This window comes from Vipera berus (genome assembly GCF_964194415.1).
Source record: "Vipera berus genome assembly, chromosome: 1".
Classification (NCBI taxonomy): domain Eukaryota; kingdom Metazoa; phylum Chordata; class Lepidosauria; order Squamata; family Viperidae; genus Vipera; species Vipera berus.
In genome coordinates, this window is record NC_138202.1 from 241,006,119 (window position 1) to 241,021,853 (window position 15,735).

General features: G+C 39.1%; 1 protein-coding gene across 2 annotated transcripts in view; it reads right to left on the minus strand.

The window, feature by feature from the left end:
- Positions 1-15,735, minus strand: part of ME1 (malic enzyme 1) — a 136,328-nt gene that overhangs the window by 26,033 nt on the left and 94,560 nt on the right. For both annotated transcript variants that reach the window (XM_081314926.1, XM_081314925.1), the window contains 3 exons: positions 7,272-7,381; positions 4,119-4,216; positions 1,104-1,217 (listed from right to left, as the gene is read on the minus strand). In XM_081314926.1, the coding sequence (XP_081171052.1) occupies positions 1,104-1,217; positions 4,119-4,216; positions 7,272-7,381 (322 nt within the window). The remainder of the gene's footprint in view (positions 1-1,103; positions 1,218-4,118; positions 4,217-7,271; positions 7,382-15,735) is intronic.

Genomic DNA, 15,735 nt, shown 5'->3' on the forward strand with positions numbered 1-15,735 from the left:
TTCCACTTAAATGCTCCTCTTTTGTTCCCAGTTAATCTTCTTCATTGCCCAATTTAAATCACAAACTCTCTAGGAAATGGTAAAAAATAACAAACTTAGAACTATAGATGCTGATAGATGGATGCAGTATTGAATGCAATGATTTTGCTGTAATCCTTTCCTTACAGTAATCTTGCCTGAGTAATGGTGAATGCAATAAATCCTTTTGCACATCTCAGTTACCAAGAAAATCTTCTTGACTTAAATCAAATATATAATGAAGTATCTTCTAATTTGATAAGGCCCGATAGAAATCTATCCCATTCAAAGTTTTATTTTTCTCAACCCAACAGCTATGCAACACCAACTGAGTGATAACACACTTTCATGCAGGTAACAGTGACATAAATCATTATTCATCATATGAACTTTTCAAGAGAAGCAATGCAATCCAAGAGGAATGCTAAGTTTATGTTTTGTTTCCAGTACAACCTACTGTAAGGGAAAAGACAAATAAATCAGGTAATGTTTCCTTTTGAGGATGGAAATGTTAATTTGAATAAATTATTACTTTAAACTCCCTTTATTATTATACATGTGTTTTGTCTTAGCTCTCGCATATGGAAGAAATGCATAAGAAATGTGGTAAGGATGCCTTGTCAGGTCTCTGAGCAACTCTGAATGTCTAACCACCACTGATATCATAATAAACCACAGCATGCAGGACATGGTCTCTGCTCTTATTGCTATGCAATAAAAGTTATTTGAGGCAACACAGCTGACGTTTATGTAGAAATCTGGCATAGACAAAGGAAAATATCATCAGGAAATTATCTTTTACATCAGCATTTCTTTGCTTATTTTAATAAATAATTTTAGATTCATCACAAACATATTCAAGATGTGTATGCATGTATGTATCTATACACATGTATAGATATTTAAAACTGAAGTTGAAATAGGAACTTCCTTAGTTTTTCAAAGAAACTTATCACATTCTCAATGGTAATATTATTATCCCAGTGGATAATTATTATTGTCCCATTATTAGGGATAGTATCCAATTATAACTTATTTAAGTGTACCATAATATATATTTGTAATAGAAAGGGAAATGCTTTTACTTTTACAATTAACCCTTTTGAATCAACCATCCAGATCTTCTCTATGGCTTCCTTTTTAGGTGTCCCTTCCTTTTCCATGCCCATAATGAGAAGATTGGCTATGCCCATGGCTGCCTGGTGAGAAAAGGAAGAATTAGTATACAGATACTTATGCAAACATATTTCTTTTTATATGTGTAATATATGTGAGTTAAACACTGTTAAACTTAAAGAAACGCAAGTGACAGCTTTTTGACAGCTGACAGCTCCACACGCGGCTACCGATGACAGCTGAAACTGACAGCTGCGCACGCGGTCCGTGCGGATTGGCTTACACCGAAACGGCGGGAGAGTCTGCAAGTGGGGATTGGCCAGAGGCTCGCCGGCACCACTATATAAGGGGGTTCAAAACATACTTGTTCATTCCTGTGGAGGCAATAAACAGCTAATCATACTTAAGCCTGCTGTCTTCTTTACCGGGAACCCGCCACAGACATTACAATATGAAAATATACATCACTCCCCCTTTTTAGGGCTTATGCACCATTCTGAGTTGCTATATTTTCATTTCTGTGCAAACCACATACCCATTAGACACAACAATATTCACAGACACTTGTGATTTTTAAAAATTTTCACAGTGCATTACCAAAACAAGCTATAGGAATAACCCATCTATCTGGCAACTCTTACACACAATCTCCATAATAGCCTCCAACCTAGCCTTCTCCCCTTCCCACTTTAGATTACAGAGATCAGCAAAAGATGAATTGCTTAACAAAGACAGTATACTACATCAGCAAGCCGTCTAATTGTTAAGGTTAGGGCACTTGTATTCTTCATCTCCTTGGCTTTCAAATCCACCATCCTTCAGTTTGCACAAGACAAGCTTACAATTTTTTTTAGAATGACTTAGTTATACATTAGAATTGGCTATCATGCCCTTTGAAATGTGCTTTGACTGGAAACTTAAGTTGGCCACTTTGATTCTTTGCAGTTCACAGCAGAATGAATATGCTTATTTGCTCACCTTAGGGGGAAAAATGACTTTAGGATCATCAGACTTCCAGTTTTTACTTCAGAATTGAAAGTATTTATTTAAATAACAAGACTAAACAATGCATTATTTCTGAGTTCACATCTGTACCTATTTTTATATGGTCTTGGAACATCTACAAATGCTGACATTACAGGGTTTTTTTGTATAACCTCAATAAGAATCTTCTGGCACAAAGCGTACTGTTATTTTTGCACATTTGATTCATTTTGACTCTGACCGTTTCAAAATATACATAAAACATCTCATGACCCAAGTCTCACAAATTATGAAGAAAAAGCTCCCTGTTTATTCATTAATCAGACTAAACTTCTACATCTGCATATAAACAATGAGGTTCAAAAAAACCAAGTCCCCATTGCCAATTATTTTTTGTATCTATACCCTGCATTTTTATGAGCTTACAGCACTAGAGGTCACTTTTCATTTGCTTCTCAACAATAGCTCAGAGGAGGAACTTGAGGTAAAAAACATCTGATAATCTCCATGTTTGAATTGAACCTGGTTCTCCCAGATCCTAGTTTGAAAGCCTAATCACTATGCTACACGGTCTGTTGTTCTCATCCCTTATACAGAGTTTATTCGCAACAAAATTATTAAAAGGGAGGAAACAGGACAGAGTATTTCTGCTAATGCAAATAGGTAGATAGTGTACTTTATATTGAGGTTTATTTATTTATTTGTATCCCACATTTATTATTTTTACAAATTCTAGGTGGCAAACTTATCCAACACATCTTCCTCCTCCTATTTTCCCCAAAACAACAACTTTGTGAGGTGGGTTGGGTCTAGTGAGAGTGATTGACCCAAAGTCACCCAGCTGGTTTTCATGGCTAAGGTGGGATTTGAACTCATGACTTCCTGCTTTCTAACTCAGTGCCTTAAGACCAGACTAAACTGGCTCTCATACATAGCCAATTTTTTTATTTTTATTTTTAATCCCATTTATATCCCGCCCTTCTCCGAAGACTCAGGGCGGCTTACAATTTAAGCACAAACCAATGTGCTTAGCAATAGCCTTCATTCTATGTATATGCCTGCTTATTAGGGCTTTCACCCACCCCCCCAAGTGGCATTATTACAAAGTCAGCTTATTGCCCCCAACAATCTGGGTCATTTTACCTACCTCGGAAGGATGGAAGGCTGAGTCAACCTTGAGCCTGGTGGGATGCGAACCTGCACTAATTTTGACTTCCAAAGTAACAAAAGAATCCTTCAGTTACCTCACATAAAAACTCCAAGCCACTCAAACATAAAAACATAAATATATGCTAGGTTCCATGGCTAGACTGGGATTTTTTTCCCTGTGCACACACTGAAATTTCAGTTTGTTAGTACAAATTTCTCAGGATATGGGATGTAAACTGAAAAGGTTTTTTATTAAAATATATATATAATGCATTGAGGATTGAATGGTGGTATCAATAACAAATGGCCTACATTGGTATGGCTACAAATGCATTTCAACCATTTAGACTCTCTATGCCTTGTTGTATTTTAACATATTTATATATTACATCTTGTCTGCATGGAATTCAAATAACTTTTGTATCTCGATTCTAACTAGTCAGACTACAAAAGTCCACTGAATTCAATCTGGATGAATGGATTTACTAAAAATATATCTGCCCAATCAGCAGTAGGGTATAGGGGACAAAACTAGCAAATCAGAATCTTACAATGTTAAGCCCCACCCATTTTTCATGCCCAGTGACATCAGACAGGGTGGGGTTTGCATTACAATGCTCTGATCAGCATCTTGTCAGTTTGAACCACAACAGCCACACAATTCTAATCTACACTCATGGGGGCCCACTTACTGCTGTCCCTAAGCAGCAGAAGGAGATCAATAAATAAGCAAACAGCCAACCAAATAAACAAATAAAAACCAGGCCAAACTAGAAAGATGGCACAGAAACATCACTTTTGTCAGAAAAGTGGCACAATTTTTTTTTTAAAAAAAGAATAGGTAAACAAACCTCTCCAGCTCCCTGAAAGAGGATTGTATGATCAGACAGTTTATTCTGAGTAATCTGGAGTGCAGCAAGGAGACCTGCAACAGCTACAGATGCTGTTCCTGAAACAGAATAAAATAATAAATAATTTTATTAAATTGAAATAACAGCACATCTCCATTGATAACCAATCACGCATCTTTTAGATAAATTTTAAAAACAGAATTTGACATGGCTGGGTTTTTTTTTTCTCTTCCATTGTTAAGCTGAAACACACGCACACACACACACACACACACACACACACACACACACACACACACACACAAAGACTCATTCCAGGTTTCCTCCTCCCTGCCCTCAAAAAATCTGCAGTAAAGTTACATTGCACATCTATGTGGAAAAGGATCCTACAGAAGCCGAGGTTTGAAAAGATAATTTAAGCCACGGGGTCCAATCCCCTGTTTAGCCCAGGAAATCTAAAGCATGTTCTGCTTTCTCTTAAAGACTCATTTCAGATCAAGTTCACTCCACCACCCCTACAATCGGAAGAAGGTTCAAGAAGGCACACCAAAAGTAGCACTTGCCTTACATTTATTAGATAATTACTGAAATAGGAAGAAAAGACTAGAACATATAAAATGCTAATGAATACAGCTAGTGGAAAACTACATAGAAAAAATAATTAGAAAACAATTAAGCCCAGAAAACAATAGTAATTCTTCCATAATACAATATCTTATTGTAAAAACAATGGAGGACGCATGTCTGAGTTATAAATTAAAATGTGAAGTTATTAGTCCTTTTCAAGTAAGTGTTCGTCTTCTCTCCTCACCCTTATTCAATTGCATCAAATGAAAGGTGTACTATTATAATACTTCAGTGATAATACATTATTCTTCTTCCCCCCCCCCAAGGAACACAATTCATTATACACAGGAATGGTAAATGTGATATTATTTGTCCATAAAAGAAAATATTCTGTTACACAATGTATTAAGATCAGTGGAGATTTGAAGAATGAAACTGCTGATGAAAAGCCAAGGCTATTTAATATTAGAGAATTTCACCAGCGGAAGAAAAGGCTGCCATAAAGTTTCCAAACACCATGCACTAAAGATTACCATTTTACTGCAGAATTTCAGCATTGTGAAGTTGGAAGGGTTTGGGATCTCAAATGAGATTCAGGAGTACAAATCCCTCACGTGTATATGTTTACGAAATGTTAAAGGTAAAGGTAAAGGTAAAGGTTCCCCCGCACATGCGTGCTAATCATTTCCAACTCTAGGGGCCGGTGCTCATCTCCGTTTCAAAGCCGAAGAGCCAGCGCTTGTCCGGGGACGTCTCCGTGGTCATGTGGCCGGCATGACTAGACGCCAAAGGCGCACGGAACGCTGTTACCTTCCCACCGTAGTGGTCCCTATTTTTCTACTTGCATTTTTACGTGCTTTCAAACTGCTAGGTTGGCAGAAGCTGGGACGAGTAATGACAATAAAATGATCGACTGATTGTATGCCATCAAATCGGTGTTGATTCTTAGCAACTGCATAGACCTATTTATTGCATGACAATCTATCTCTAATCTGGTCTTCAGGTCTGAATCCATTCATCTTGCTGCTGGTCATCTTTTTTTTTCCTTCCCCCTTTCCCAGCATTAGGGACGCGGTGGCTCAGTCGGTTAGGATGCTGAGCTTGTCGATCAGAAGGTCGGCAGTTTGGCGGGTCGAATCCCGAGTGCCGCGTAGCAGAGTGAGCGGCTGTTACTCGTCCCAGCTTCTGCCAACCTAGCAGTTCGAAAGCAGGTAAAAATGCAAGTAGAAAAATAAGGACCACTACAGTGGGAAGGTAACAGCGTTCCGTGCGCCTTTGGCGTCTAGTCATGCCGGCCACATGACCACGGAGATGTCCTCGGACAAGCGCTGGCTCTTCAGCTTTGAAATGGAGATGAGCACCGGCCCCTAGAGTCGGAAACGACTAGCAAGCATGTGCGGGGGAACCTTTACCTTACCTTTACCTTTACCGTTCCCAGCATTAGTGCCTTTTCCAGAGAGATATTAGATCTTCATACAATAGGTCTGAAGTACGATAATTTGAGCCTAATTATTTGTGTCTCAAGTGAGAACTCTGGATCGATTAGTTCGATAAACAATTTGTTTTTATTCTTGGCTGTCCATGGTATTCTCAGAAGTCTTCTCCAATATCCATGTTCAAAAGATACTCTTCCTATCCTGCTTCTTCAAAGCCCACTTTTTGCTTTCATGGAATGTCACAGGAAATACCATTGGTTGCACTAGTTTAACCTTTGTAGATAGATGTGCCTAACAATATAGTATTTTATCAAATCATCTTTGGTCTCCAAAAAAAAAAAATAGCAGAATTGACAGCCAATAATTCTTGCATGCACATATTCAACCACTAAAAGAGGTTTGCCGGAAGTCCACAGATGCCTCATGGCAAATAAGAAAGGGAAGCATCTCTAGTCCCCTCTCAGAAGAGCTAGAATGTGACAGTGGGACAGCAAAAATCATCCAGTGTGTCTCCTCAGCATAGGAAATCCATGAAGGGCTTGTATACTTTACCGCTATTGTCATCTGGATCTTCAAGCACAGGATGTACAGGAAGTCCTTGACTTACAACAGTTCTCTCAGGGACCATTCGAAGTTACAACTGCACTGAGAAAAGTGACTTATGACCATTTTTCACACTTATGACCGTTGTAGCATACCCATGGCAACATGATTTACATTTTTGACAACTGACCACATTTATGACAATTGCAATGTCCCAGACTCATGTGATCCCCTTTTGCAACCTTTTAATCAATTAATCAGTGGAACAACCTGCCTCCGGAAGCTGTGAATACTCCAACACTGGAAGTTTTTAAGAAGAGCCTAGACAGCCATTTGTCTGAAATGGTATAGGGTTTCCTGCCTGAGCAGGGGTTTGGACTAGATGACCTCCAAGGTCCCTTTCAACTCTATTATTATTATTATTATTATTATTATTATTATTATTATTATTATTGTTGTTGTTGTTGTTGTTGTTGTTGTTGTTGTTGTTGTTATTAACCTTCTGACAAGCAAAGTCAATGGGGAAAATAGATTCACTTAACAATCGTGTTACTAATTTAACAACTACAGTGATTCACTTAACAAATGTGGCAAAAAAAGTCATTACCTTGAATGTCATCATTGAAAGTGCAGTACAAGTTGCGATATTTATTCAGAAGGCGGAATGCATTTTGGTTGGCAAAATCCTCAAATTGAATGAGGCAGTTTCTGCCATACCTAAGGGTACAAAACATTATACACTTAAAATGAAAACAATAAAATTAAACTATATTGATTAATAACATACGATCACTCCTAAAATATTTTTTTCGATTACATGTCATCATGCTTACTGTAAGTTGTGAGCAAAAGACTAGGCATTAAACAGATTTAGATGTTTAAATGTTATTTTAAATTTATCCATTTTAACGGAAAACTGAAGCAGTGATTTATGTGGCCTTTTACTAACTAGAAGCTATCTATACATGGATAATTTTATGGACATTTACTTCTGTATGTAAAACAGTCAGTGACAGACTCCTTGCGCTAAAAGGAATTTCTTTGCTATTTCTTCAAAAGAGGAGTAAAAACAATTCACACTTTGAATTTCCATAGACCAAGAAAATTATTCCAGAGCAATGGATTGGGACAGATTTTGTTTTATATATTTCATACAACATGTATCTGTTTTAAAGCAATCGTGAAAACTTTTATATAAAGCTTATAAAAGTCATTGTCAGCACTCTAAGCAAGCAAAGATGTCTGCAAAGGGAAGTCAAAAAACACCAACATGATCAAAAGTCTTCCTCTCTCATATATATGTATCATTTCCAGATAATTTCTCTTTCAGATATTATTAGAACTAAAACAGCTAAGAAAAGGTCTGTTGATTAGTGATACGGTAGGATTATTTCTATCAACTTTATGAAATATATGTTTGGGCAAACTAGTAACTTAACACTTGTACAGATTAACCTAGAGCAGGGGTAGGCAACCTTGGCTCTTTTATGACTCGTGGACTTCAGCTCCCAGAATTCCTGAGCCAGCATAAAAGAGCCAAGGTTGCCTACTCCTAACCTAGAGCGTAGGGCTTCTACATTAACTTACTAAATAAAATAGCAGAAAATATACAAAAGAGTACATTCAAGGTGTCAAGATCCAAAGAAAACCTATTTTGCTTCAGCCATAGTTGTCTTTGACTTGCCAACAGTAACGGGGGGTGGGATGTTTAGACTACTTGGAGCACCTGTGAACCAGCCAGCTAGGGAACCAAGGTCATCAAGGAACCGAGATAGTTCTGGGACAGTTCCAGTGGTGGGATTCAGCCAGTTCACGCCACTTCAACAGAAACGGTAGCTAATTTTTTGTTTCCCAGGCCCAGAATGGATTCCCGGAAGCAGCATCCACACAGAGAACCGGTTGTTCACATATTTGAATCCCACCACTGGACATAAAATTTCATACAGCGTTTATGAGATCATTTTAACAGTATAAAGCAAAATATCCTAATTTATTTTTCAGATTTATTTAATGAAATGCAACCACCAAATAATAATGTTAACAGAAAACTTTGCTGTTGAACATTTATAGCACAAGCATGAGAGTGTCAAACCAAAATAGTAAAAGCACTTCAGAATATGAAATATGCTCTTTCGTTGTACTGTTATTTGAGGTTGTTAAGGATGGAAAACCTTCCATAACTCAATTAAAATGCCTTTTAATAGAATGCTAATGTGAAATAATGAATTATTTTTAACTAAAGATCTAGATAAACACTGCATTCAGAATTATGAGATAAAAACTGAATTAAAAATGTTGATAGCAATTCTGCAAGGAACCTGATTCCATTTTGGAATTTATCCTTATGTAAGTAATTCCACTTAGATTAAATGGATTTTGTTCACCTTTGCATGTAAGCATACATGCATCAAATTATGACTTATTTGCTGGTAATGTATTCAGAAAACCCATGGGCAAATATGTAGGGACCAATGCCATAGATGGTGACCAACGTGATCAAACCTGAATGCTTGTTTTGAAGAAACACAAAGTTTATCAGATCAATATTTTTCTTTAAGCTCTCATGTAGAAATTCATCTGTGATTCCATGTGAAGCCTCAAAAACAAACAAACAAAATATAGCTTGAAGGGAACTTAATGTACTTATTCCCTAACACACAGGAGTAACTTTAGGCCAGTTCATTTCAACAATTTAATGAAGATACTGTGATTATCACATTTCACTAAACCTTGCAGCTTGTTGAATTCAAAAGATTATTCCTCTCTTTATGTTTTTACTGACTGTTACTAAACAGTCATTCCATCTGATGCTCAAAAGCTTTCACTTCAGCAGCAAGCCTTTCCGGTCATTTGATCCTGTTAAGTAGAGTTCAGGTTCCTGTTTTGCCATCATCGTTCTATCTTTCCCTTTGACTCTGTCTGAAATTTACTCAAATTAAGCATTTGAAACCTGGGGACAGTCTAGGAAATTTTGTTACAGACTAGCCAGATGACTCAGAAAACATCTGGATTCCCTGATCTTCACTGCTTCTTACTCATAATTACTGCTGACCACTTTCCCATCTGGTCTTGTGGTTGCTTCCTTCCTTCAGCTCCAGTGAGAATCCCACGTATCCAACTTATGCTTTCATTAAAAAAAAAGTCAACCAAGTTTGAATGGGATGTTGTTATGGTGGCCATTCCTACTTTCTAGATTCCCAACTTCTCAGCAATGCAACTCCATTTAATATCTCCTTTTTGATGTCTGACTTTCTTTAGGTCAGGGGTGTCATTCATCTACTTCTTTTGTTCTTCAGATTCTAGACGAGGGGTAGGCAACCTTGGTTCTTTTATGACTCGTGGACTTCAATTCCCAGAATTCCTGAGTCAGCATAGCTGAAGTTGAAGTCCACAAGTCATAAAAGAGCCAAGGTTGCCTATCCCTGGTCTAGACTTTGATTTTATTGACCATCTCTATCCTTTATTGCAAGGGACACGGTGGCTCAGTGGGTTAGGACGCTGAGCTTGTCGATCAGAAGATCGGCAATTTGGCGGGCTGAATCCCGAGTGCCGCGTAACAGAGTGAGTGCCTGTTACTTGTCCCAGCTTCTGCCAACCTAGCAGTTCGAAAGCACGTAAAAAATGCAAGTAGAAAAATAGGGACCACTACGGTGGGAAGGTAACAGTGTTCCGTGCATCTTTGGCATCTAGTCATGCTGGCCACATGACCACGGAGATGTCCTCGGACAAGTGCTAGCTCTTCGGCTTTGAAACGGAGATGAGCACCGGCCCCTAGAGTCGGAAACGACTAGCACGCATGTGCGGGGGAACCTTTACCTTTACCTTATCCCTTATTAGGAAAAAAATACCAACAGACCTCTGATCTATCAAGCTCAGATTGGCAGCGATGTTCTGAAATTTCATTCAGTGATTCAGGCAAGGTTTCACATGTGCAACACTATGTGTGAGCCTTTAACAGGAAATACATTTGGAACAGGAAACTTTTATTCTCAACAAGACTTTTCCAGGGCACCTACACAACAGAAAGCAGTAGGTGGAAAAAAGCTCCATTGGGAAATGTTAGCAAAACTATTCACACTTCTTTGCATCAAGACAAAATTACATCCCACACAGTGATGAGGGTAGGCAGTTTAAAATTAAGATTAGGGACTTTAAATGCAATACACTATGTGGTTTGAATAATAATGCATCTGTTGCATAGGATTAAAAAGCTCTGAAAGGGAATGTTTTATATTTTTTTGCTTAGGAAACCTAATATCTACTGCACAACAGCAGTCTATTACATTATGGCCATTATGCGATCCATATGTGTGAGAAAAGGATGTGGATGTTCATTTCAACAGTCCCAGTTTGCAGGAAGCTCAATATATAGTGACAGTCTGGATTTAGTTATGATTGCATATTGCAAATTGTATTTAATGATGTTTATTTTGCCACCTACACTACTGGCCTAATTTTGAACCATCATTTTGTTAATCTACCATAATCTCTTATCAATCCTTTTTATACTATATTAATAATTATTCCATTCTTTTTATCCCATTTTGACTATGATACCGAAAGTAGAGAGGACAATTTTAAGATTGAAATAAGCAACATATATTCTTTAGACATAACATGATTTTCAGAAAATATATTTGGGATTTCCAAGGCCAGAAAATCCTACAATTAGTTTATTTATTTATTTATTTATTTAGTTACATTTATATACCGCCCTTTCCCTGAGGACTCAGGGCGGTTTACAGGGAATTAAAAAATCCAACATACAAAAGTTAAAACCAAATTAAAAATATTAAATTGACCCTGTACACAATTAAAACCCCAGTTAAAAATTTCTCCTCAGCCTGGGCCCGAGAGCTCAAAGAGCCAGGTCTTCAGGCCCCGGCGGAATGATCGGAGGTCGGGGGCAGTTCTCAGCTCCACCGGCAGCTGGTTCCAGAGGGCAGGCGCTCCCACTGAGAAGGCCCTATCCCTGGGTGTCACCCGCCGGCAATCTCTCACCGGCGGAACCCTGAGCAGACCCTCCCTGTGGGAGCGCACTGGGCGAAGGGCATTTGATGCCGGCAGCAGGTGTTCCCTCAAATAACCCGGACCCAGGCCATGTAGGGCTTTATAGGTGATAACCAGCACCTTGAATTTCACCCGGAGGGCAACCGGAAGCCAATGCAGCTCGCGGAGTAGAGGTGTTACATGGGAGTATCGGGAGACCCCCATTACAACTCGCGCGGCCGCATTCTGCACCAGTTGAAGCCTCCGTGTGGTCTTAAAGGGCAGCCCCATGTAGAGAGCATTACAGTAGTCCAAACGGGAGGTCACAAGCGCATGAGTAACTGTGCGTAGGGCGTCTCGGTCCAGATAGGGACGCAACTGGCGCACCAGGCGAACCTGTGCAAAAGCCCCCCTGGTCACGGCTCCTATATGGTCTTCAAAATTGAGCCGTGAATCCAGGAGGACGCCCAGGTTGCGAGCCCTATCAACGGGGGGTAACACCTCACCCCCCATCATTAAGGATGGAATAACTTGGTTAACCCGAGATGCCGATATGCATAGCCACTCAGTCTTGGCGGGATTGAGACGAAGCCTGTTTCTCCCCATCCAGACCTGAACCGCCTCCAGGCACCGGGACATCACGGAGAGGGCATCACTGGGTTGGTTCGGGGTGGAAAGAAAAAGTTGGGTATCATCAGCGTACTGGTGCTACCCCACCCCAAAACCACGAATGATCTCGCCCAGCGGCTTCATATAGATGTTGAACAGGAGGGGCGAGAGAACCGACCCCTGAGGAACTCCACAAATGAGAGACCTCGGGGCGGATCTCTGCCCTCCTGTCAACACCGACTGCGAGCGGCCCTGGAGGTAGGAGGAGAACCACCGTAAAACGGTGCCTCCCACTCCCAGCCCCCTGAGCCGCCGCAGCAAGATACCATGGTCGATGGTATCGAACGCCGCTGAGAGATCTAATAGGACCAGGACAGAGGAACAACCCCTGTCCCTAGCCCTCCAGAGATCATTCACCAGCGCGACCAATGCCGTCTCCGTGCTGTGTCCGGGCCTGAAGCCCGATTGGTACGGGTCCAGATAATCAGTTTCCTCCAGGAACAGAGGGAGCTGGTGCGCCACCACACTCTCAACAACCTTCGCCAGAAAGCGAAGGTTGGAGACTGGACGATAGTTGTTTAAAACAGCCGGGTCCAAAGCAGGCTTCTTTTTTATTGAAAAGTTTTAACATACAATATTTCTTTAAACCCCCCCCCCTCCCCCTCCCTTCACCCTCCCCCCCTACCTCTCCCCCCTCCCCCCCTCCCCCCCCGACTTCCCAGAGCTAAATACAAGGTATATATATAAAAAACCAATCATAAACAATCATATACTAACAACTATAAGCTCTAAAATCCATCACTCTCTAGCTTATATAGGATAAAACAAACCTTAGTAATATTAAATATATGTATAAAAAAAAAAACTAAAAGAGAAAAAAAAAGAAGAAAAAAGAAAGAAGACTTATTCAAATGCTACATAAAACTTCTTAACCCTATACTTATTCTGGATAAACTCAATCCATTTTCTCCATTCCATAATATAGCGTTCTTGCGAGTGATCTTTCAAATAGGCCGAAATCTTCGCCATCTCTGCCAGGTCGGAAACCTTTAAAGTCCACTCTTCTATAGACGGCAATTCCTCTTTCTTCCAATACTGACCTATCAGGAGTCTTGCTGCCGTAATTAAATTCAACATCAACTTAGTGTCCACAACTGTAGCATCTGTAATTATTCCCAACAAAAAAAGTTGCGGACAAAACTTTATCCTCTGTTTAAAAATCTTCTGCATGTTCCACCAAACTTTTATCCAAAAGGCCTTAACCTTTTTACATGTCCACCATATATGAAAATATGTTGCATCTTCATCACCGCACCTCCAACATTTAGGCTGATAATTCGGATACATACTTGCGAGCTTTTTGGGATCTAAATGCCATCTATAAAACATTTTGTAAAAGTTTTCTCTTAAATTTTGAGCTTGTGTAAATTTTACGTTCCTCACCCAAATCTTTTCCCACGTGTCCATTGTAATAACTTCCTGGATGTTTTGGGCCCATTTTATCATACAATCCTTAACAAGTTCTGTTTCTGAATCAATCTCTATCAATGCAAGATATATCCGTTTAATATGTGCCGGTCCCTGATTTCTAATTTGCTTTATCAAATTTTCATCAGTCATTGTAAAACCATTTTTCTGATCTTCTTTCCACCTGGCCCGTAACTGAGTATATTGGAACCAGTTTTGAACAACCTTCTCTTCTCGCAAGAGACTATATGATTTCAAACACCATACATTTCTTTCCAAACTTAGGATCTCCTTGTACGTAGTCACATCATGTTTAAAACCAGCATGTATATTTTCTATTGCGTGTTTTGGAATTGCCCACAGTGGTATCTTGCAATCTAGCTTATGTCTGTACTTCTTCCAAACTCTCAGCAATGCCTGTCTTAAAATATGCACTCTAAACACATTGTCTACCTTCTTGTCATACAACAAATATGCATGCCAGCCAAACAACAAATCATGGCCCTCAAGATTTAATAATCTCTTCTGTGTCAAATTAATCCAATCACTTATTCCAACTAATGCAGCAGCTTCATAATATAGTTTAAGATTGGGCATTTTAAGCCCGCCTCTCTCACGAGTATCCTGCATAATCTTAAGTTTAACTCGTGGCTTTTTCCCTGCCCACACAAATTTATTGATACCTCGCTGCCATTCCTCCAAATTAGAATCTTTCTTAAGAATCGGTATCATTTGAAATAGAAATAAAAATTTAGGCAGGACATTCATTTTCACTGCTGCAATCCGTCCCAACAAAGACAATTGCAATTTTTCCCAATTCTCCAATTCTTTTTGAATTTTCCCCCATAGTTTTTCATAATTATTTTTATATAACTTTGTATTAGAGGGCGACAAAAACACCCCCAAATATTTAACCCTTTTAACAATCTCAAATCCAGTTAGTCCTTCTAAAAGAGCCTTTTGCGAAACTGTCATATTTCTGACCAAAATTTTGGTTTTCTGTGTATTAACTTTAAATCCAGAAACCTTCCCATATTGTGTTATTATCTCCATCAGGTCCACAACAGAGTTCTCTGGCTGGGTCACTGTAACAACCAGATCATCTGCGAATGCTCTCAATCTATAATCCTGATCTCTAATTTGTATCCCCTTAATTTTTTCCGAATTCCGTATTTTAACCAATAATATCTCTAATGTTAACACAAATAACAAGGGCGATAACGGACAGCCTTGCCTTGTGCCCTTCTCAATATTACATGCTTCTGTCAAGCTATTATTAACTATAATTCGGGCAGTTTGTTTTTGATATAATGCCCTAATCGGTTGCAAAAATTTTTCCCCAAAATCCATTTTGTCTAAAACTTTCAACAAAAATTGCCAATTCAATTGATCAAAAGCTTTTTCAGCATCTAAGAAAATTAGCGCCGCAGAGATCTGGTTGTTCCTTTCCAAAAACTCTAACACATCAACTATATGCCTCACATTATTTTTCATTTGCCTACCACTAATAAACCCCGTTTGGTCCCCATGAATCACCTGTTGCAGAACCCTCATCAATCTATTAGCCAAAACCTTAGCAAATATCTTGTAATCTGTATTTAAAAGCGATATCGGTCTATAATTTTTAACTTGAGTAGCATCTTGGTCTTCCTTCGGAATCAAGGAAATAAAAGCTGTTCTCCAAGACGGTGGCACCTTTCCCCCCCTCTGGATTGTCTGGAACAGTTCCTTTAACGGTTTTATCATCTCTATTTGTAGATTTTTGTAATAGGCCGCAGTCAAACCATCCGTACCTGGTGCTTTATCCACCTTCAATTCCTTAATTGCTGTAACAATTTCCTCTTCTGTAATCAATTGATTAATCCCTTCTTTTTGTACTTGCGTAAGAACCGGGATGCTAGCATTTTCCAAATATATATCAATATCTTTTTCATTAATTTTCTCCTTAGCATATAATTTAGAATAAAAATCCACAAAAGCGTCCTTGATAAGGTCCTGTTGAAACA